This window comes from Schistocerca americana, chromosome 6, assembly GCF_021461395.2.
Source record: "Schistocerca americana isolate TAMUIC-IGC-003095 chromosome 6, iqSchAmer2.1, whole genome shotgun sequence".
Lineage (NCBI taxonomy): Eukaryota > Metazoa > Arthropoda > Insecta > Orthoptera > Acrididae > Schistocerca > Schistocerca americana.
In genome coordinates, this window is record NC_060124.1 from 194,422,958 (window position 1) to 194,446,888 (window position 23,931).

General features: G+C 41.0%; 1 protein-coding gene across 1 annotated transcript in view; it reads left to right on the top strand.

The window, feature by feature from the left end:
* LOC124619687 (dipeptidase 1-like) overlaps positions 1–23,931 on the top strand; it is a 315,244-nt gene that overhangs the window by 151,579 nt on the left and 139,734 nt on the right. The window contains exons 6-7 of the mRNA XM_047146237.1: positions 1,559–1,628; positions 8,306–8,482. Coding sequence (XP_047002193.1) covers positions 1,559–1,628; positions 8,306–8,482 — 247 coding nt within the window. The remainder of the gene's footprint in view (positions 1–1,558; positions 1,629–8,305; positions 8,483–23,931) is intronic.

Here is a 23,931-nt window from a genome sequence, read left to right on the forward strand (position 1 = left end):
CTTATTTTTCGAATTATTCTGGTTTGTCAACTTAAAATTTACACCCTGTATTCTATAGTTCGCTGTGTTGAAATGGCCTTTTATATATACCCTGGTGTGCAAAAGTATAAGACGATATAAGGCGAAAGTAACAAAGTAATTTGCGCATAATGTTTAGCTGTTAAGCAACATAGCTCCCATGAATCAAAAAAAAAAAATGGTTCAAGTGGCTCTGTGCACTATGGGACTTAACAGCGGAGGTCATCAGTCCCCTTGAACGTAAAACTACTTAAACCTAACTAACCTAAGGACATCACACACATCCATGCCTGAGGCAGTATTCGAACCTGCGGCCGTAGCGGTCGCGCGGTTCCAGACTGTAGCGCCTAGAACCGCTCAGCCACCCCGGCCGGCTCCCATGAATCGACGAGACTTGGACCGTTGGAAGAAAGAAAGGCTACATGCAAGGATAGAAGGTAATCGAATGAAAAATTACATTGAAGTCACCGTGATTCGTAACAGTCCCCTGGATATTACGAGAGGCGGCACATGGTGCTTAATGGAGTGAGTGTGGTGACCACTACCGGCAATGCATGCCCTTCAACGTGCCCCCATTCTGGTCACGAGGTTGGCAAGGATTTCCTGTGGGATATGTTCCCATTCCGCCACCAGCGCGGTTGACAACTGGTGGATGGTCAGTGGCACATGTGGACGTACTGCAACGCGCCTGCCCGCCGCAACAAACACGTGCTGGACGGGATTTAAGTCCAGGGAACCCCATTCACAGAATATCATCTAGTTTCAAGAATTCCTCCACCTCCGCTGTTTGATGCGGTCGCGCATTGTCATCCACAAAAATGAACTCCGAGCTGAAAAGTCCCCTAAAAAGAAGCACATTGGAAAGAGTACAGTGTCACGATACCGTTGACCAGCAAGGGTGCCATCTTCAATTATTTGGAGGTCAGTTGGAGGTCAGTACGCGGGTGCAGCACGATGCTTCCCCACACCACATCACCAGTACCACCACAACGATCCTGATCGACAGTCTTCCTGGGTGCATTACGTGTTCCTATCTCTGGACACATAAGGACATTTTGAGCTTCCTTGTCAATTAAAGAGTTCAATTACCCGTATAGAAGAATCTGATCTGAGTTTTAATTCATTGCGGAATATTAAATAAACTATGAATACTGCTGTTAGCTGTTTTCAATAATACCAAATAATACCTGACATTCAGTATGTTGGGCGCTTCTTCGGAGAGACCAAAAATGCTGAAATATCGTTAATTACAGTAATCGTTTTCGATATCATCCTTACATCTCTAAGACTGTTAAGACAGTACGGCTCCTCGGAATATAGAGTACGGTGTTTTCCCAACAGCACTGCGCTTTGAAGTATGGGTTTCGTAATCCTCTACCAGCACCCATACTAACATGCTGTTTGTTCTTCACACCTTTACACGTGTTCATTTTTCGCATTTCACAGGTGTCTCATTTCTTTCAGAGAATATTTTGTAATCATACTTAGTAAACAACTCTAGCAGTCGAGTTATAGTGTACCTACGTTCCTTCTTTTGCAGGGCGGACGCCTCTCCCGTGGACGGTGAAGGTGGGACACCTGAACACAATGGCCTCACTGAGTTTGGAAAGGTGACGACATTTTTTAAAACGTTTATGTAGGTTACGCATTATGTGCTTTGTTACTCAGTTGAATTCATCATATCAGACAAGTACATTCTTATTTTTACATTACACCAGTGGAGTATATATACAAATGTTGTGAGTTTTCAGCCTAATTAAATAATGAAACGTAAAAGAAAGCCCAAAAATTAAAAATAACAACATAAAATTTAAGGAAGTTTCTCCCAATTTTTCCTTGAATCAATCAATATTTGTATACACTACTGGCCATTAAAATTGCTACACCATGAAAACGACGTGCTAAAGACGCCAAATTTAACCCACAGGTAGAGGATGCTGTGATATGCAAATGATTAGATTTTCAGAACATTCACACTAGGTTTGCGCCGGCGGCGACACCTACAACGTGCTGACATGAGGAAAGTCTCCAACCGATTTCTCATACACAAACAGCAGTTGACCGGCGTTGCCTGGTGAAACGTTGTGGTGATGCCTCGTGTAAGGAGGAGAAATGCGTACCATCATGTTTCCGACTTTGATAAAGGTCAGATTGTAGCTTATCGCGATTGTGGTTTATCGTATCGCGACATTGCTGCTCGCGTTGGTCGTGATCCAATGACTGTTAGCAGAATATGGAAACAGTGGGTTCAGGAGGGTAATACGAAACGCCGTGCTGGATCCGAACGGCCTCTTATCACTAGCAGTCGAGACGACAGGCATCTTATCCACAAGGCTGTAACGGATGGTGCAGCCACGTCTCGATCCCTGAGTCAAGAGATGGGGACGTTTGCAAGACAACATCCATCTGCACGAACAGTTAGACGACGTTTGCAGCAGCATGCACTATCAGCTCGGAGACCATGGCTGTGGTTACCCTTGACGCTGCATCACAGACAGGAGCACCTGCGATGGTGTACTCAACGATGAAACTGGGTGCACGAATGGCAATACGTCATATTTTCGGATGAATACAGGTTCTGTTTACAGCATCATGATGGTCGCATCCGTGTTTGGCGACATCGCGGTGAACGCACATTGGAAGCGTGTATTCGTCATCGCCATACTGGCGTATCGCTTAGCGTGACGGTAGGGGGTGCCATTGTTTACACGTCTCGGTCATCTCTTGTTCGCATTGACGGCACTTTGAACAGTGGACGTTACATTTCAGATGTGTTACGACCCGTGTCTCTACCCTTCATTCGATCGCTGCGAAACCCTACATTTCAACAGGATAATGCACGACCGCATGTTGCAGGTCCTGTACGGGCCTTTCTGGATACAGAAAATTTTCCACTACTACCCTGGCCAGCACATTCTCCAGATCTCTCACCAACTGAAAAAGTCTGGTCAATGGTGGTCGAGCAACTGGCTCGTCACAATCTGCCAGTCACTACTGTTGATGAACTGTGGTATCCTGTTGAAGCTGCATGTGCAGCTGTACCTGTACACGGCATCCAATCTCTGTTTGACTCAATGCCCAGGCGTATCAAGGCCGTTATTACGGCCGGTGGTGGTTGTTCTGGGTACTGATTTCTCAGGATCTATGCACCCAAATTGCGTGAAAATGTAATCACATGTCAGTTCTAATATAATATATTTGTCCAATGAATACCCGTTTATCATCTGCATTTCTTCTTGGTGTAGCAGTTTTAATGGCCAGTAGTGTTCGAACCTCCTTTGCCTATTACTTTAAGACATCTTCACTGGATTTAATCGAAAATAATACATCTTGTTTTTATAGATTAAATGACATTTCACGCCAAACTATTTTATATCAATAAATTTTTACTGGCAGTTATTCGTTTCTCCGGCTGTTGTCTGCTCTATCTCTTAGAAGTTGCACTGTCAAAACCTAATAGCTATAAGTAGTAATTTATTTAAAAAAATTATGGCGAGAACCGATTTCTAACCTGTAACTATTGGATATAATAATGAAACTACTTTATTCAATATTAAATCTACTGAAGATGCCAAAAAGTAAATGGCGAAATACCTCTAGAACATAAATAAGTAGAGACTGCAGCGATAAAAAAGTGTTTCACTTTAAAAAATCAATATTTATGTACTTGCTGCGGAAAATGGTGACACCAGAGCCCTAGTCACTTCTTTGTATCTCACAAAGGACAAGTTGTAGGACTTTAAACCAAAGTAGCTCATAGATAAAATGATGGTATTATCAGGATTTCATTAAGTTACTCACATACAAGAAGCACGTTAATGACAAAATTTAGTAAATTTTCAGTAGTGAACCGAGTGAAAGAGCGTGCTAACTTACGAAACATAGTACTCCCTGCAAGCGAGGCCGACAACGTTACCTGGTGAAAGTCGTCTAGTAAATACGGTCTACTTTTATTTCTGCGTATACAATGTATATTTTCAACATAAGGGAGGAAGTGATCGTAGCCGTACAAGGACTGTTTTCAAAAATATGGAAATATATAGGAATATGTCGATACAAAAACACTAGCATAAGGTAATACCGAAAGAGTTTCTTAACAAATAAATCTTCATTACAGAATATTTAAAGATTAAACGTATGTGACTGTATAAGCCAAATATATTGTACTAATATCTTTACTTTCTTGCAATCTCTGTGGCCATTTATATGCAGGCCAATCACGAAGATCTATAACTACCAGACTGACTGATTATGAAAGGAGTAGGAGACCGGAAAAGGAAGATTGCAACTTTGCAGAATATGCTCTGAATGAACGTCATTTATACGACATTAAATGTGATGTTCTCCATAGAGGAACCAAAAGCAGGAAACTAATATTACCCGAAATTCTGGCCATTTAAGATTACCAATCAAAGAATCCTGATCTCGTCCTCTTGACCAAACATAGTCCAGTTACTCACCCTCACTAAAGTAGCAGCAGCCACTTAATATTTCTCTCACCACTAAATAATATGCTCGTTATGAATGTTCCACACTCACATTTCATAGACTCCTTTGTCCCCTCTGCCCCCGCCCCCTTTTTCCGCCTGTCACACAGTAGTCTGTACCATGAAATGATCGTGTGTCAATGATGGCACAGAGGCCCAGACCGGGAAAGTTCGACAGCAGGGTTACGATTCTTATTTTAGGTGACGCCACATTGAGCGTCTTGCACGTCGCTGATGATTCGATGATGATGAGAACAACACAACACACAGTCCACGAGCGGAGAAAATATCCAACACGACCGAGAATCGAACCCGGGCTTGCTGCATATCAGCCAAACACGTTACCACTCAGCAAGCAGTACCATTAGTCACTTGGACAACGTATTTGGCTTACATATTCATAACCTTTTAATCCTTGAATATAATGTAATATAAGATTTATTTGTACAGAACCTCTTTGGGTATTACATTATGTTAATGTTTTTGTATCGATATATTCGTAAAATGTCCCATATTTCTGAGAAACAATCTTTGTATAGCTGTGAACACTTGACCGAAGTTGTGCGAACTATTTGTTTAGTAGTACGTAATCTGACGATGGCCTAGGAAGCCGAATGCCTGTTCGAAACGAACTGTTAAGTAAGTGTTATCATGGGACATTACTATTGTGTATTCAAGTTTTTAATATGTCTGTATTCCTCCAAGAATCGACGGAATGTTCCATAAACTTTCGATATTTACTCCGTCTATTGAATTGCATTTACCGAATTTTTTCTGTAGACTCATTCTCGCCGGCCGCGGTGACCGAGCAGTTCTAGGCGCTTCAGTCCGGAGCAGCGCGACTGGTACTGTCGTAGGTTCGAATCCTGCCTCGGACATGGATGTGTGTGATGTCCTTAGGTTAGTTTGGTTTAAGTAGTTCTAAGTTCTAGGGAACTGATGACCTCAGATGTTAAGTCCCATAGTGGTCAGAGCCATTTGAACTCATTCTTGATTTCCTCCAATTACCTTGTTTAAGATTATTTTTGGACGTATGTGATGCAATGAATAACATTGTCAGCTGCGGGTCTGTGTATATTACTTACCAAATAGCGATCGGTTTCGGTGGTCCACTCCACTGTCATCAAGCTCCTCTGTGGCAAACATAACCAATGGTAATCAACGCAGTAAAAGGATCGCAAACAGCTCCATCCACAAACTTGCTCGTGCGTGGTGCGGCTAGTGCAAGCCGATCAGCCAACCACTAATAGGAAGTACCTTCCATGGTGAGGTAGAACCGGACATCCCCAAAATTGGCCATAGACCCGTCATTTTCTTTTTCTTTTTTCATCAGCCTTTTGACTGGTTTGATGCCTCCCGCCACGAATTCCTCTCCTGTGCCAAACTCTACATCTCATTGTAGCACTTGCAATCTACGTTCTCAACTATTTGGTGAATGTGTTCCAATCTTTGTCTCTCTCTAAATTTTTTGCTCTCGAGAGCACCCTCTTGTAACCATGGGAGTCATTCCCTGATATCTTAACAGATGTCCTATCATCTTGTCCCTTTTGCTGGTCAGTGTTTTCGACATATTCCTCTCCTCTAAGATTCTGCGCAGAACCCCATAATTCCTTACCATATCAGTCCATCTAATTTTCGACACCACATCTCAAATGCTTCGATTCCCTTCTGTTCCGGTTTTCCCGCAGTCCATGTTTCACTACCTTACAACGCTCGCTCCAGACGTACATTCTGATAAACTTCTTCCTCAAATTAGGGCCTGTGATTGATACTAGTAGACTCTTTTTGCCAGCGCTAGTCTGCTTCTGATATTCTCCTTCCACCGTCCGTTATTGGTTTTTTAAGGTCACTTTCTTTTATTTCCATCATTGCTCCTTCGATGAATAGACTCAACAACAGGAGTGAAAGGCTACATCCTTATCTTACACCCATTTTAATCCGAGCACTTCGTTCTTGGTCTTCCACACTTATTATTCGCTCTGGCTCTTGTGCATGCTGTGTAAACATCTTGCATCATATTACACTGTCGAACGCTTTTTCCAGGTCAACAAAACCAATGAACGTGTCTTGATTTTTCTTTAGTCTTGCTTCCATTATCAACCGCAATGTCAGAATTACCTCTCTGGTGCCTTTACCTTTCCTAAAGCCAAACTAATCGTCACCTAACACATCCTCAGTTTTCTTTTCCATTCTTCTGTATGTTATTCTTGTCACAAACTTGGATGCATGAGCTGTTAAGCTGATTGTGCAATAATTCCCGCACCTGTCAGCAGTTGTAGTCTTCGAAATTGTGGGGATAGTATTTTTCAGAAGGCCAGATGGTATGTGGTCCAACCCATTCATTCTACACACCAACGTGATTAGTCCTTTTGCTGGCACTTGCCCCAGTGACTTAAGAAATTCTGATTGAATGTTATCTAACCCTTAGCCTTATTTAATCCTAACTCCTCCAAACCTCTTTTACATTCCGATGCTGATACTGGATCCCCTGTTTCTTCTTCTGTCACATCGGACAAGTCTTCCCCCTCAAGAGGCTTCCACCCATCCCCTCTCTCCTCTACGATAGTCTGTTAGTCTGACTTCGGAATCTCTGTCTAGCCATGATATAATCTAAGTGAAATCTTCCGCTATCACTCGGTCTTTTCCAAGTATACCTCCTCCTCTTGTGATTCTTGAACAGAGTATTCGCTATAACTAGCTGGAATTTATTACAGAACTCAATTAGTCTTTCTCTTCTCTCATTCCTTGTCCCACGCCCATACTCTCTAGTAACCTTTTCTTCTGCAACTTCCCCTACAACTGCATTCCAGTCCCCCATGGCTATTAGATTTTCATCTCACTTTACGTACTGTATTAGCCTTTCAATGTTATCATATATTTCCTCAATCACTTCATCTTCAGCTTGCGACGTCAGCATATATATCTGAACTATCGTTGTCGACGTTGGTTTGCTGTCAATTCTGATAAGAGCAACCCTATCACAGAATTGTTCACCTTAACACACTCTTTGTCCTACCTTTTTATTCATAGCGAATCGTACACCCATTGTACTATTATCTTGCGCTGTTGGTATTACTAACCTATAACCATCTGACAATAAATCCTTGTCTTCTTTCAATTTTACTTCATTGACGCCTACTATATCTACGAGTAGATGGAGCCTTTGCATTTCCTTTTTCAGTTTTCCTAGCTTCCCTACCATGTTACAGCTTCTGACATTCCACGTCCCGCCTCGTAGAACGTTATCCTGCCTTTACTTATTCAAACTTTTCTCAAAGCCACCTCCCCCTTAGCAGTCCCCTCCTGGAGATCCGAATGGGAGACTATTCCGGAATCTTTTGCTAATGGAGAGATCATCATCACACTTTTTCAATTACTGGGCCACGTGTCGTGTGGATACACGTAATGTGACTTTAACGCAGTGGTTTCCATTGCCTTCTGCGTCCTCATGCCGTTGACCCTTGCTGATTCTGCCGCCTTTAGGGGCAGTTTCCCACCTCGAAGACAAGAGAGTGCCCTGAATCTCTGTCCGTCCGCTCCTCCACCCTCTCTGACAAGTTCGTTTCCAGAATGAGAGTAAAGAAAACTTATTTTACTTATTTTGCACTGAGCCAACCAGTTGCAAACTGCGACTTGCTCGTCAGTTTAGTTCATTCATTGATCACCTACAACTATAACGCAATTGTCGTCATACTTTTGTCCTTTCTAAAGAAAACGGTTCAGTAACAAAGTGGGCCTTCCTAGTGTAAGCTACCGATCTGGTCTGCAGCCATAATGTCAATACAATGTTATTTTTCTAGACGGTGGTACAGGAACTGAATCGTCTGGGCATCATGGTGGACCTGTCGCACGTGTCGCACCAGACGATGATCGACGCCATCAACGCTTCCGTTGCTCCCGTCATCTTCTCCCACTCGTCGGCGTACGCCATCTGCCAACACCACAGGAATGTGCGCGACGACGTGCTCAAGATGGTGGTGAGTAGACTGTCCTGCTCAACAGCCAAACTTTCTACCCGCCCTCTCTTTTAAGAACGATTCTAATTTATCAAACCCCTCCATTTACACTCAAGAGCAACCGTATTCGACACGTCTAATAGAGGAATGTAGTATCCCTTTTCGATATGGTGGCAGACGGCGAGGCGTTGTGTTGTAGACTTTGCCTGGAATCATCTAGAATGTTAGAATGTTGATAGTCCATCAACCGTCGTCCACCGAGATACGGGCAAACGCTTCCGAGCCTTTTCATATCTGTGTAATGATGTAAGAGTTATAACAGTCAAAATGGAAAAATAGAAAAACGGTAGCCAACAAAAAGAGATTGCCCAGGATCTGTGATGGGAGAGGGTGAAGCAGCTTGCATTAGTTGTGCGGTGAACGACAAATAGTTTTCCGATATCAGGACAAATGGTTCTGGGCATACTTCCAGCTAGTGAGATGAGTTACATGTTCCGCCTAGCTTGAAACTGACACTGAATTGATATCTTTGGGGTAAGGCATTATTCGTATTCGGTACCCTCCCCCCCTCCAAACCGGTCACGCACTCCTTCCGCACTGAGTAAGTCCTCAAAGCCCTATATGAAACTAATTTTAGCGTATTGGATAAAAAAGTGTAGTAAATATTTTTAACTGAAAATTCATAAAATGTTTCTAAGAAATCTCTTCCTCGTGACACTGATCATTTCAATAAAAAACACGTGTACATCTGGCAGCAGTAGTAGTAACATATTATTTAATTAAATATTTAGATAAATATCGTGTATTTTTTTCTAGGAAAGTGTAAATTTAAGGCACTATATGGAATGCCTAGGATATACGTAAAATGCCTACAACTTCTTGGAAAAATGTTTAGTTTAATAAATATTAATTCGATGCTTTTCCTAGGAAATGCATAAAATGTGTAAGTATTTTATAAACTGCGAAATGGACACAGACAAAGTATAAAATTACAATGAAATTACATGTTCAAACCAGAAATTTATATTCGTGAAAGTATGCACCGTCTATACAAACTAATTGAAGGCAAATTGTTTACTGCCATACGCGTTTTTCTTATTCATTTCGGAAGCATCATCAGTGCCCTGTAATACACGTTCCCTCTTATACAAAGAATTAAAATACTGTGTGGTAGATACAATATGCTGCTATATTACATTTTGTCGTGTCTTTCACTTGTTTTTTAGGTTAAAACCAACTTTTCTGGCACAAAGTTCGTAATGTGCTTATCGTTCGGTGTTAGTTACCATTTTCAGCGCTGTTAACTCATTTGTGTGGTCCTCGAGATGTATTCGTTAGTTTCCATACTCCAGCCGGCCGATTTGTGGCGTTCTTTCACCCACATTTGTCGCAGACGGTACATACCTATAAGAATTTAAAGAAACTACGGAAAAGACGGAAAACAGAAAAAAGACGATATAAATTTAAGTATTTGATGAAAGTTAAATTGAAACACGAAAATTTCCACTATTGGGTAATGTCTGAAAATTGGCTTGGTTTGTCCTGAAGTGTTTTAACAATTTTTTTAAAAGTTACTAGCATGTAATAAAAAATTGGAGAAGCAGTGTTTCGGAATTTTTACAAATAGAATAAACATTACTGGCTCCAAGATCTCAGTTTTTATACACCCGTACTTCGAAAGTTACTCTTCGCCATCTGAAACTCTCTATAAAATATTTCCTTCATTGCATTTGCACGATCATCAACAACAAAATTTTCGCATTTTTCGCGTGCGGCATCCTACCGTTTACTGTGCGGAGATGCCTAGTGTCCCAGGTCCCCTCCCCCCACACCCACACACACAAGGAAAAATCTCTGATAGTACATGGAATCGAACTCGGCTTCTCATCATGGCTGTCAGGTACGCTGACCACTCAGCTACCCAGATGGATATCAGTTAAGTTCAGCGTAGTAAGACACACTGCAGCCGTGTGTCTCCGAGATGTCATAGTCTACAACAATGGGGAGGTTGGAAAAATATAATGACGACTTTCCCAGAACTGCCTTTCCGAGGCGCACTCATTGGGCGCGAATGGCACGGTAAGCTATGCCGATCCCCGGGTATTGTCTACATTTCGGAAGTCCCCCCGCAGCCTAGTGCAGCGAGAGAGCAGCGGACACCCGTCTGTGCGGCGGCTACTGCGGCCAGATTAAAACAGCGCCAGCCCCGCAGCGTTGTCTCCCACGGATTCAAAGCCCAGCCGCTAATTGACGTTAACCACCCACGTGACGCGCAACAGCGACCAGCCCTACGCTCTGCCGACTGTTTCCTTTCTCTGTAGGGCTGCATACCGCGGCCTCAAGATTGTAACTGCTCCATTTGTTAGCGGTAGGTTAGATTAACAAGCGATTCTTTCGCGAAACACTATTCGGGAAATTCGTAGAGCCAAGATTTGAAGCTGAATGCGCAACGATTCTAATTCTGCCAACGTACATTTCGCGTAAAGGCCACGAAGATAAGGTATGAGAAATTAGGGATCGTACGGAAGCATAAGCACAGTCCTTTTACCTCGCTCTATCTGCGTGTGACGTGGAACATATTTAGTACAAGGTACTCTCCGCCGTACGCCGTACGGTGGCTTGAGGGGTATGCACATAGATGTAGATGTAGCAGATATAAATATCAACTCACGCCATATTATTTTAGCACTATCGTTATCGTCGTCTTAAAGCTATGAATTATACATTTTTACTGCATTTGGCCTCTAGTTTCCCAGCTCCTTAGCCAGTTATTTATACATTGTGTAAGAATCCTGTTTATTGGCAGCACTATAGACTGTGTTAATATCGCTGACAGCGCTCTGCGCCCTCGGGAAGAGATTCTGTGGTTGGACGGACTGGCAGTTAGCGAGTGGATATGGAAGTGTAGGGACATGATATTCTTAGTGGAGACTCTGTGTTGGTAGGACATGCGTTGTATAGTGAGATGAAATGACATGTTTATAAGAAAATACTGAAGGAAATGTAGGAGGATGGATGGTTAATAATGTTTGGGCAGTGGAATTATTGACAACTATATAATTTTTGGAACTGGATGTCACATGAATATGGTAAAATTTTCTAAATACATTGTTTGCTCTTCAACAAAATCTTTCTTTCGCTAACCATATGCGTCCTAGTAATTGGAGTCTATAGTGGTCAGAATCTTTATATTTAACTGGCTATTGTTGCTACTTGCTGTAATTGCTTTAGTTCGTGTTACGAAGATTTTCTCTGAGGTAAGTAACATCTGAAAAAGACTGGGGTTTCCACTATCGAGATTCATGATTGAAATGAGTTTAGGCAATTAACAGAGCTGGAGGTAGTTTCATATTTCTGTAATTTAATTTTTTTTTTTTTTGAATTGGTTTTATTTTAGGATTTCTTGGAATTCAGTGCCATTCTTTTGCGCTAATTATTGGAAGTCATGTTGTCAATATATAGCAGTCAGATTGTGTTGGGCTTCTACATTGTGGGTAATAAATGCATAGGTTAAGTTTGAGTTGTCTTTGTCAGGGAAAGTTCTGTAGGACGTATTTAGTAATGAAAATAGTTAAAGAGGTAGTTTCAATTGTTTTTCAGTAAACCAAAGTTATGTAAAATTTGCTATATTTTTATTTTTTCAAATCCCACCTTATACAAAATACAGTTTATTTCTTTTTTATTTGCCAAGCTTTTTTTGACATCTTTGTGCAATTTTTTGCGGTTCGATCTTTTTCTGTAATATACAATACAAATATCATTCTCGGTTAGGCCTAAACACCATAACACGTGCATTTTGTTTGATTTATTTAGATTGCTGACCTGAAAGTTATATTATTAGTGGAAATTGATTTTTACAGGTCGGCATTTTTGTGGCCCTTTTCGTCATTTGGCAGCATATCATCTGCAATGCAGTCATGAATAAATTTGTTTATTTCTTTAAAATACTGTATTTGTGGATACTGGTTATGAATGTTACTGTATTTATATTTTCCACCTTGTCCATGTCTGGTGGATGTCTCTTCCTGATACTTTTGTGAACACTGTTTTCGCACCGTTGATATATATTTCGCTCTCACGACCTTTCCCTTCACAAAACGAGATTTGAGCAAACACGTCTAGATACTCACCGAGAAGCGCTTGTGTTTGCTAAAATTCATCTCACGAAAAAATAGAGGTGCAAGCGAAATATGGAAAGAAAAGTATGAAAAACAGGGTATGTGAGGTTTGAAGAATTCATTGTGGCCTTGAAATAATTACAGGGACAGTTTTCTAAACGTTCTGAGGGCGCTGTCAATCGTACATATGTTTTTCAACTGTTTGCGAAACCATTAGCCATTTCAGTCGAAACGCCCCTGTGCAATCCGGATAGTACTGATTATTCTACACTGTAATTCCAGTTTTAAATCCTGTTACGTTAAACCTATCAAGGACGTCTACATTTTTTGCCCAGGTAGAGTTTGCACATCTCCATAATGAAGTTAAAAATGTGCTGCAATATTTCGATCAGCATATTTGTGTAAAAGATAATTTTTCTTTTACGAAACTGAAGAAAATCTGTGAAACTGTCTGCATCTGCCCGTATGCCAACAGTTTGTACCAGATAAAATTATATTATGTCTTCAATGCGACAGAAATAATTAAATAATATTGAAAAATCTATTTCGTTTGTGATCTCTGTTGTTGAGAAATAGAAACTATGCAAGCAAGTCATACTCAGTGTGAGTGCACTACCAACTATAAATAACACACTCGTAATTTCCCCTTCCCCCTCCACCCACTCAGACAGCATGGCGTGGCAGTGAGTGAACTGTGCATCCAGGCTGAGCACTACGGCCCGTGAGCCACAGCAAGGCTCGCGAGCCGTATTCTTGCTCCCCCTGGAGAACAGGAAGTGATCTGTGACTGAAGCCACAGCTTTCTTGCTGTTAGAACTTAATATCGTCTTAATGGGACGAAATCGACAGATGTGAGCGGCTGTTACAGCTTACAGTGTCTAAACGGTGTAGTGGATGATGTCAAAATTCTTCAAGCAGTATCTGGTCGTTTCTGCTATCTGCTGTCCTGTCTGGAACGCCGGAAGACTGTGGTGAAATGCAGGAAAACACAAACGTAAATAAATGTAACGAACTAAACATAAATAGGCGAAAAGACTCATTCTACTGACGATAAAATTTCCGTAAAATGCATAGGAATAGGTTCTGCAGGAACCTAAAATGTAAAGATCGCATAAAACAAACAGCAGGAAAAGAAATCGCCGGACTGAGGTACATAGGGAGATTCTTAAGGAAATAATTGTTCTAACCATACTTGAGTATTGCTCATCAGTCTGAAACTCACACAAAACTGGATTAATAGATGATATAGGTAAGATCCAATGAAGCTCACGTGCATCTCATCACTGGATCATTTAGCAAGGGCGAGAAAATTAACTAGACGGTGGCAAATGGAAGGTGGCAGATGCAACAAAGGGGCACCGTGCATCACGGAGAGATGTATAGTTGAAATACTGACAGCATATGTTCCAGGAAGAGGAGTCAGGTAACATATTACTTTCTCCAATATACGTCTCGTGAAATGGCCACGACGAAAAAATCAGAGATATTAGTGCTCTTAAGGAGACGTAGACTGTCGGCCTTAGCTTGTACCAGTTGTCAATGGAAGAGGAAAAGGGGAAAAAGAGATAGCGGTATCAAAAGTACCCTTCACCACACGCCGTTACGTATCTTGTGGGTGCAGATGTAGATACAGATGAAGAGCTTAACACCCAAGCGGCAATGAAGTCATTATAAACGAAGCACAAGATTGGATTTAGGAAGGATTCTTTCTCAAAGGAACCATCTCATCATTAATCAAAAATTAGAACTATCATTGGCACCCTGAAGTTGGATTCTCCCGAAAAGTATTTGCCTGTGGTCTTCCGACCTCTAACACTTCCTTTGATGTTTCATCTCAGTTCCCCAAGTGACTCTCATCTATAGCCAACACTTCCTCAAAGTTCTTACCCCATCCGCTTAGCTTTTATTTCCTACTCCTCCGCTTTCTTTGGATGAATTACTTGCACAATGAAAGCCCCCTAATATTGATCCTTTAAACATCAGTAACGCCTTGAAAAATTATGTAAAAGTTCTACTAACATGACAAAAATTCAAATTTTTCTATTCAATTTCGTCCATACTTTGTAAATTCAGCAACAAGTAAACTATACCGACCCAGATTTCCATATTAAGAGGTGAGACAGTGCACTTGTTAAATATTGCAACTCAGAATGAAAGTGTATCTATTGTATTAATCATTAATTATCGGTGGATATGACGTGTGAAAGTAACGCCAAAACAGAAGCATGTGAGGGGATTACCAGTAGATAAATCTCCAACTGCTAAACAATGCGTTCAGACTTTCCTGCGACTGTCAACGGTGGATTGTCCAGTAGCCGTTCTTAAAGGTTACGAAAACCTGCAAAGATGTCACGAAAACGTACACAAGTTTCCAAAGGCGATTCTTTGAGCCCACACAACATTTGACTTAACACCGAGTGATTTCCAGGACTATAAAGAATATTTTCCAGAAAACTGGATGGGCATTCAGGCGGTCATTCGTTGATTCATTCTTCGTATTAAACAAAATGAAACAAGCAGAACTAAAAGGAATGTAGAACGGTGTAAGCTACTCCACAATCTAAAAGAACCATGACTTGTTGATACGTCAAGGGTGCGTTTAACTGTCACTACATGTTTAAATCTATTTCTGATAATATCTACTAAATATAAACCGCCCGTAGTAAATTAACAGGCAGGTCGCTACATCGAAATAAGCGATACAGCCTCACTTATATTAAACGAATGCCAGTTATTTCCGCGACTACACTTTGAACCCAAAACAAGAAGGCCAAGGCCAAGTATTTATGACAATTATCTTTGTGTTATGTCCTGCAACCGATTAAATCACAGTTCAGCTACAACTAAAACTAGTATTTATTATTAACTGCAAATACCATTAAGAACTAAATGTACAAGATATTGGCGAAAGAATTTCAAGGAAGCCTCTCCAAGATGTACAGTTATCTGCTTTAGCCAATTTTTTTAGTACTCGCTCGTACGGAATAAATACTTTATTTATTTTAGGTCGACTGCCACACAAGATAAGTCCATATAACAAGAAAGAGTGAAAATATGTAAAATATAAGCCAACGCAAATAGAGGTACAAACAATGCTGAATTGAGTTTCCTGGTTCACTTATCTACTCCACTTTTAACTCATGATCCACTTCAACCGCCGATAAACGGTACAGTCGGTGCTGTATACAGTTTCTGACTATTAATGTCAACTAGCATGTTGTTTCTAGGTGTGATAAATCGCACAATATGAATCTTTCTGAGATTATGAGGTCAACTGTTTGTTCTAGAGGAGTCGTTGAACTGTTATGTATCATCTAAGTTTACTTGGTAATATTGAATTAGATTCCTTGATTGGTGTGCTACAATTGTAAACAAACATTACAGTTTTCAAAGCGTGCTTGAATTGTTGGAAGAACAACAGGAGTGGGCCGGGTATCAATCCTTGTGGGTCCTCAAATTTTACGTTCTCGAATGAGTTCAGTTTTATTTCAGTGATAATGCGAAGCCCTCCTTTGTGATGTGAACGAAAGACTCCATACTTACAAGCTGGATGTCATTAAAGCCATTAAGTTAAAATTTCCCGAGTAGCTCGCTGGATGGGAGAACTACAACAACAAATGATGGGGCGATTATGTGATTTACAAGGAAAGCTAAGAATATGTGTACAGTATAATAAATTTAGTCAGGACGTCTGTCACTGGATATCGTGATAGGTCGTGGACGCCTCAAAAAAAAAAAAAAAAAAACATAAATAAATAAATCAGCTTCTAACTGTTGCATCACACTTTTATTGAATAACCATTTATTAGGCTTACAACTGATGTCCGATTTGTATCAGGATTAACTTTTATCAGGGATTGAAGGGTCTAGTTTCTCATTACTCTTCGTAACCTGTGAAATAACGTAACTCATGCTACCTTCGCAGTGCTGCATTTCTGGGTGTAGTGTCGTCGGGGCCGCTCTTGGAGCCAGCGGCTACGTCAGGGCACGTTTGCCACTCCGCAAACCTCCTGCTGCCTGTGATACTATTCTGTGTTCCAATTTTTCATTGAATTCAGTGCTATTGTTCATTTTTCATTTAATTTACGAGGGTTGTTTGGAAAATAAGGAAAGATTGGTCGCGAAATGGAAACAACAGTGAAAATCAAAACTATTTTCTTTGCACATTTAGCTACACCTTCCAGGTACTTCTCTACATAGTCGCCGCTCAAGCGTATACATTTGACGGAGCGTTATACCAAATTTCCAACACCTGTGCCTTCCGATAATTCTCTACGCTGGTCTACAGCGTGTAGCCTGTGCCCAAGTGTTGTGTTCGTACCCAGCATTTCACGTGAACAGAGATGATACTCAGGACGAGCCAATTACGGCTGTGTTGTGGATGAAAAGGCTGCAGGAGCGTCTTCACTCCCTTTGCAGAGTGTGGCTGAGAATTGCCATGAAGAAGGAAGTGCGTGGCAATTGTGTTAGGTGGGCTGCATTCATTAAGGCGAAACCTCTCAGCGGGCCCTCCTACTTGGCTGGAGACAATGTTGTTCTAGGCCCCTTTATTGTTCTAGGCCCCTTTACTCCCTCACAGTGCGCTCACAACTGAAAACAGCGTCTTGATGCGATCGACGGGCATACTAGAGACACTGCCCAAAACGTCTGTGAAAAGTCTCATCGGATATTCACAGTGGTTTCCATTTCGCAACCGATCGTTCCTCACTTTCCGAATAGCCCTCGCATTTATTTAGCCTGATCCGATTAGGGACATATGGGCATCTCCGCCATTGGGCCATAGTTTCACACATACAGTATCTTTTTTATATCATAGTTACCTAAGAAATAACAATTTTAATATGACAACTAGTATTAAAATGAATTAAGTGGCTGAAGTGTCAGTGTGAGTAAATTATACTCACTATGAAAAAGTGAAGATAATACCGGCAGTAACCGTATTATTGCAGCTGCTGCTACTAACAGTGAACATAGTAATTATGAAAATAATGACAATAGTGACTATAAAGATACTTGGAGACACAAGGAGAGCACAAAATAGATGTTTTCCGATGTAACGAGCTCTGCAGAAGCGAAATTTAAGGAGACTGCATCGCCTAGGAATAGCCGGAAATGAGAAAGACTAAGTTGGAAAGAGGAATCTACAAGGGTAACGAGTGCGTACAGGGGCAGCGGTATTCATTGTTTCTTTCGTAAATATGTCACTGACTGAAGCTGGAGATGTTATTCAGTTCTCTAATATAATGCGGGAGTTTATTTCAGAGTTAGGGTTCCTGCTACTGAGAAGGACTTCGAGAAAGTGGTTGAACTATGGAGTGGAACGGAAAGGATTTTGCTCCGATGGGAACAGGTGTTTCTCCCATTTTGTTCAGTCAAGAGCGTTAAAGTCGAGGAGATATGTGAGGAACAGTGTTCACTGATAAGGCAGTAGACAAGACAGAGGGTACGAAAATCTCTGTGCTTGTCAGCATGCAGCCAGGACAGCTCTGCATATGATGGTGACATGTGATCAAAGAGTGAAGCATCACAGATGTAACGAATACAGGCATTAATAACCAATTCCAAGAGCTGTGAGCTTCCCTGAGAAAGGCCTTTCAGGATAACATCGGCGTAATCAATAATTGGAGGTATAAGTGTCCATATACGTTTCTTTTCCAGTTCAAGAGGGAAGAGCTCCTTATATTTTTCTAGAGCATGGTGAGACGCTGGTGCCATTTGTAAATTGCAGTTACGGGTTCAGTCCAATTTAAATTTTATTTTTTATCATTCCTAGGCTCTTTGCTGAAGGAAACAAGTTGATATTTGTCCCATTTATGAACGGAAGGTTAGAAGTTATGCTCGATAGTCATAAAAGATTTTGATCTGAATTATTTCTCTCAGCCCTCTGGCTTCAATTTACAGTTTGGCAATGTTATTTCTTGTCTGTTTCATGGTACGCAGTGTTTGGCCAGTTGTAGGTCACTACCGGTCTTTTGCTGCGATTCTAATACAGGCAGCATTCAGGATACACCCAGACATTACGTGCTATAGACGTTATGTTCTAAAGATTCATGAAATATCCCAAACCGTTTCGGAACAGCTACAGGATGTAGTTTACTGCGGTGAGATAGTAAACTATTCAGTACCTCCCTCTTGTAAGTTTTCTCGTAACGCGAATCACAGTCTGCGAGTCTTGAAAAATCTGAAGAATTCCTATTTTTACACATAATAGCCTAGAAACAAATAAGGATTGTCCTGGTATAAATCTTGGCCTTCACAATGAAGAAGGAAGGAGGAGATTAGTGTTTAACTTCCCGTCGACAACGAGGTCATTAGAGACGGAGCACAAGCTCGGATTAGTGAAGGATTGGGAAGGAAATCGGCCGTACCCTTTCAAAGGAACAATCCCGGCATTTGCCACAAACGATTTAGGGAAATCCGGAAAACCTAAATCAGGATGACTGGAGACGGGTTTGAACCGTCGTCCTCCCGCATGCGAGTCCAGTGTTCTAGCCACTGCGCCACCTCGCTCGGTGAAGAAGCAAGGAAGGTAAGGGTTTACCGACACGTAGACGACAAGGCAGTTGGAGCAGAAGCTTCGATCGGACACGGATTGGGAGTGTACTCACACGTATCCTGTTTCTTTCATACCATCCCGCAATTCGTCTTCAAGCGTTTCTGAGCAGATCAGATGCGTTATCATGTACACAGTATCTGAACATGATTAGTTTTGTACTCGGTTACGTTGTCAAGGGTGGAAAGCCAACAGGTTGTCTCTTTACCAATTTTTTTATGTCAATTGAATATTCATTTACAGAAACATTGCCAATATATAATGTGTTTATTTTGTAAACAAACTTCACGCTTTCTTCAAATACCACACGGCTAACATATTTCCAACCTAAAATTCCTACGAAGCATTATCTGGCAGACGCCAACAGAAAATCCAATTCCATTCAGCAGAGAGTTCAGCACTAACTGTTCTGTTTCAAGCAGTTCTATGAAAATTTCGATTTACGTCATCATTTAAGAGCCAAAAGGCGTTTTAGTCTTCAGGAGTCAGTCGGTTGTCGATTTTATACATGCAGTCGATCTGTTCCGTCCCAAAGTAAACAGATCACAGTGTGAACCGTATAAGCTAACCAATTTAAAACAGTGGGCACATCTGCTGAAATAGAGCCCAGGTGTCAGTTTGCCAGTAGTCTCCTGAACAATGACAAAAAGTTACGAGCCGTTCACACTAAAAGACTTAACCTGCCTGTATTATTCGCTGATAGAGTCGTCTCCATAGAACTCGAAAATAAAAAAGCATTTTGCCTGCCAATTTTGAGTTGGGAGGTTATTTCTCATCACTTCACATCGACAGTCAAGTTGCCGAGTAACCCATTTTTGATACCAGACTTCCTACTGAATCTTCTTACGTTTTGAGTTCACGAAACAACCACTAAACTTTACACATGACAAATAGATCATTTTCCTGCAACCAAATAACAGTAACGATCTGCGACGCCGTGTCGCTGCGTGTCAACTATCAGCAACTGTTTCCGTTACTCAAACTAGGGACATTCAAAACATAATGCAAAACTTTTTTCTCGGCCAATTTCTTCACATGCCTTCATGGCACCCTTGAATGCAATAACATCCTCTTCTTCTTTATTAACTATCCTCACATTCCCATTTCTAAAATCTAAGTACTCTTTCTGTTTTGCTAACCACTCTACACCAAATATCAAAGGCAATGCCAGTCCAGGCACAACCAGAGCTGAAACATCGTAAGTCTTCTCATTAAACTTTACTGTAATCAGGATTTGCTCCTTTACACTTTTGCCTTTTGTACCAATAACACCCACAATGAACACACCGTTTACAGGAAAATTTCGAATTTCTCTACCTTGTTCCAACTATGCTGTGTACAACCTCTGTGACACTACATTAACTGGACTTCCTGAATCTAGAAGGATGTCATATTTTACATTGATAATTTCTCCCTCTATTATTGGTTGCACAGCTTCCTCCAGAACATCAGCATCTTCCTTTAGCAAGTCATTTAAGACTTCATCCCCTTGTTCCAATTTTCGTATGGTTAGCACTCTCGACGCTCTACTTTTATCAGCCACGAAATCCTCTTCAAGCGTTATTGCACATTGCCTGTACAAAGCTCTATCAAGTGGCTTCCCTTTCCTTGTACTCCTAACACTCCTTACACACTTATCCCAAAGCTGCACATTTGCACGCCGTTCTGGAAGTCTCTTTTCACTCTGATAACTCTCATCATCTTCTTGGCTAAACATCGACATTGTCATTGGAGATCCCATATCAGAATGCATTTTCACACCTTTATTCTTATTAGTATAGTTAGTGTCCTCAACATCACCTGTGTCCTCATACACACTATAATTCTTATGATTTACTAAGAGACGTACACAGTCACCATCTTCACACCAATCATACCTCCCTTCCTCTGACATTATCCGCTAATGTGACTGGGTTGACAGTCTTCCATGTTACCAGAACAATTTTCATTGGCAGCACACAACACTTTTGTAGTTCTGTCTTCCTCATAACTAACGATTTCATCAAAATCCTCAAGCTTATTCTCTTGTGCCCATATTCCTCTATCTCTTCTCGTCTTTCTAGTGTCATACTCTTGCTCCCTATGTACCTGACCATCATACATTTTAACAAACTCTACCATGCGTGATTCTCTACCTGTTAATCCATCACTACTTAGAACATCATCTCCCTTTAATTGTTGCAGATCTTTTCCTTGGCAATAAGTCTCCTCTGCATGTCCATTTTGAAAATTAGTGACCTGTACATAATTTACATGAGCCATCCTACATATTCCTCCACTACCTGTTGCATTATCTGCCATTCTTCGTTGATGTTTAACTACCTGCTCAATTACATCCTCTTCACATTTAACTCCAGTTCTCCTTACTCTATCACTCTCTAGTCCATTGTTCTCAACTGTTGCCCAAGGCTGTGGTCCTGTTTCTGGGATTCCTAACCGGACCTCATCACGAATCGCACCTTTTTTTCCTGCAGCTCAGTCTGTTAACTGAACCCTGTTCTCTGATACCTAACATTGTAGAATGCAGCACCACCACCTCTACCTCTGTAGTCACTATGTCTTCCTCTGAATCCGTGACCATGTGATCCTCGATCATTATTGTACCATCACTGATCATCATGTCTTCTGTCATTTACTGGTTTGTCCCTGTTGGCTGCATTAAGAATTCTTGGCTGTCTCTGTTCAGATTCCACCTCATGATTTCTTTCTTCCAAGTTGTCTAGTAGAGATGATGTTTTACTACTGACGACGCCTTTGGCACTATTGTTTTATGTATATCCACTGCAGGATGTGATTTTAGTGTATTTTTGCTTCTGATGAAGGTATATTTAGATATACCGAAACCGTGGTCAAGGATTTCAATAAATCTTTATCCTGCAACTGTTTGGCTGTTATCATTTACTGTGAACATGTTTTTATCATATAGTTTTTGAAAAAACTTCTTTAAACCTCTATCACGTTCATAACTATACTTTCTGTGCTGATAGAGTTCATTTAGAACCTCATTGTGTTTCCTTGCTGTCCAATGTTCATTTAGGAACGCCTTCTTAAAACTTTCATGTGTCTCACATTCTCGTCCAACGCTTAATCCCCATGTACCTGCTTCTGCTTCCATATATGACACCACAAATCACGTGCACGCCAATTCCCATTAGGACTGAATTTTTTGAAAGTCTCCATAAGATTTTGCACCCATACAAAATTGTTGTTAGTTACAACAGTATCACACACTAGTGCGCTAACCTTGGCTTCCACCTGTTCCCCTACCTCTTGCTTCATGGTTCCTGTATCAGCACTCACCATATTTACTCGCTTCACATATTGCTTTTGTTCCAACTCCAACTGTGAAACATGTTCATCCGGCTTTTTTCACAAAGTTCATCTGCTTGTTTCCCTCCTTCTTAGCATCAGTCATCTGATTAGTAATCTTCTTATGCCATTGCTCTGTTTCTTCCCTTTGTATATTGGTACTTACCGATTCTGCATCCATCCAACTTCTGCATCCTCCTCTGTCTTACGTATTTCATCTCTAAATTAATCTGTCACTTGATTCAGATCTTCATCTTGCTTCTGGAGTTTATCATCAAATCTTTTAATTGTGCATTGAAATTTTCTCGGAACCTTTTGATCTCCTCTACCAGGAAGCTTTGAGTTTTATTACTCTGTTCCATCTATTTCTTAATCTGCTCATTGGATGCCTTAAGTTGCTTGGTCTGCTCATTAGTTTGTTTATTAGATGCCTCAGTTTTCTTAATAGACACCAAAAGCTCTTGCAATAGGCCATAAAAGTTTAAATTTTGAACTTGATATCCTTGTTTAGCAGCATTCCAATCTGACAAACGATCTGCACTAGAATTCCCTGCAACATCTACCATGTTAGCATCAGCAAAACTACAATCAAGTGATGCCTCATTCTTTGATATCTCATTTTCACTATACAGTGATGCTGGTAAACCAGAGTCATTTAACACCCCATCATTTACCACTTCCATCTTTACCTTCCCTATATCTACTTCCTTAGGTTCAGATTTAAGTGACATCATGGTATCAGAATCACTCGACATGTCATTGTCATCTACTTTCAGTTTTATCCCCTTTACGTTATCCTTCTGATGTTCCTCATTAAACATCCTTGAGATACCATCCATACTGACGTCTATTTCCCTCGCTACTTCCATAAAATAAATTGGTACTTTTCGTAACTCTAATTTATCTGACAGAGCCTATTCAAACATGCAATAATAACACAATAGCACTTATGTTGGCAGTGCTGAAACTTAAAACCAAAATCCTTAACAAATAGTAAATGTACAGTAGCAGCGTAATCAGTCCTTGAAACGTTAGTGTGTTAAGCAATTATATTACAAGCAATCAAATTCAGATCTATTTGGGCGCAACCACAGCTATAAATAATTTTCCTTATGGGAAATAAACGATTTACATACAACAATTCAGTCGAGTTCAGTCATATCCTTATTACTGAGTACGCTACTGTTGTTAATTTCGTTACGCAAGCATCGCGACACTTAGGCATGCTATATTGTGTGTCTGCCGCGTGTTGCTGTAGCGCTGTCAGCGCTGCTGCTATTCCGCGCGGACAGGATGACGCTAAGCAATGCGGCGCGCGACGGTCCGTTGTCTCGATCTCCACGCCTCAATGCAAGACTACGCCGAACTGCTATGATCTCCGATGCTTAGTTCCGCCGTGAACGGAGATGAGGCGCTGCAGCAACTTGAGATATTCCGTTGTCTCTGCGTCAACTCTTCCGTAGCGCCGCACCGCGAACGACGATTGAATT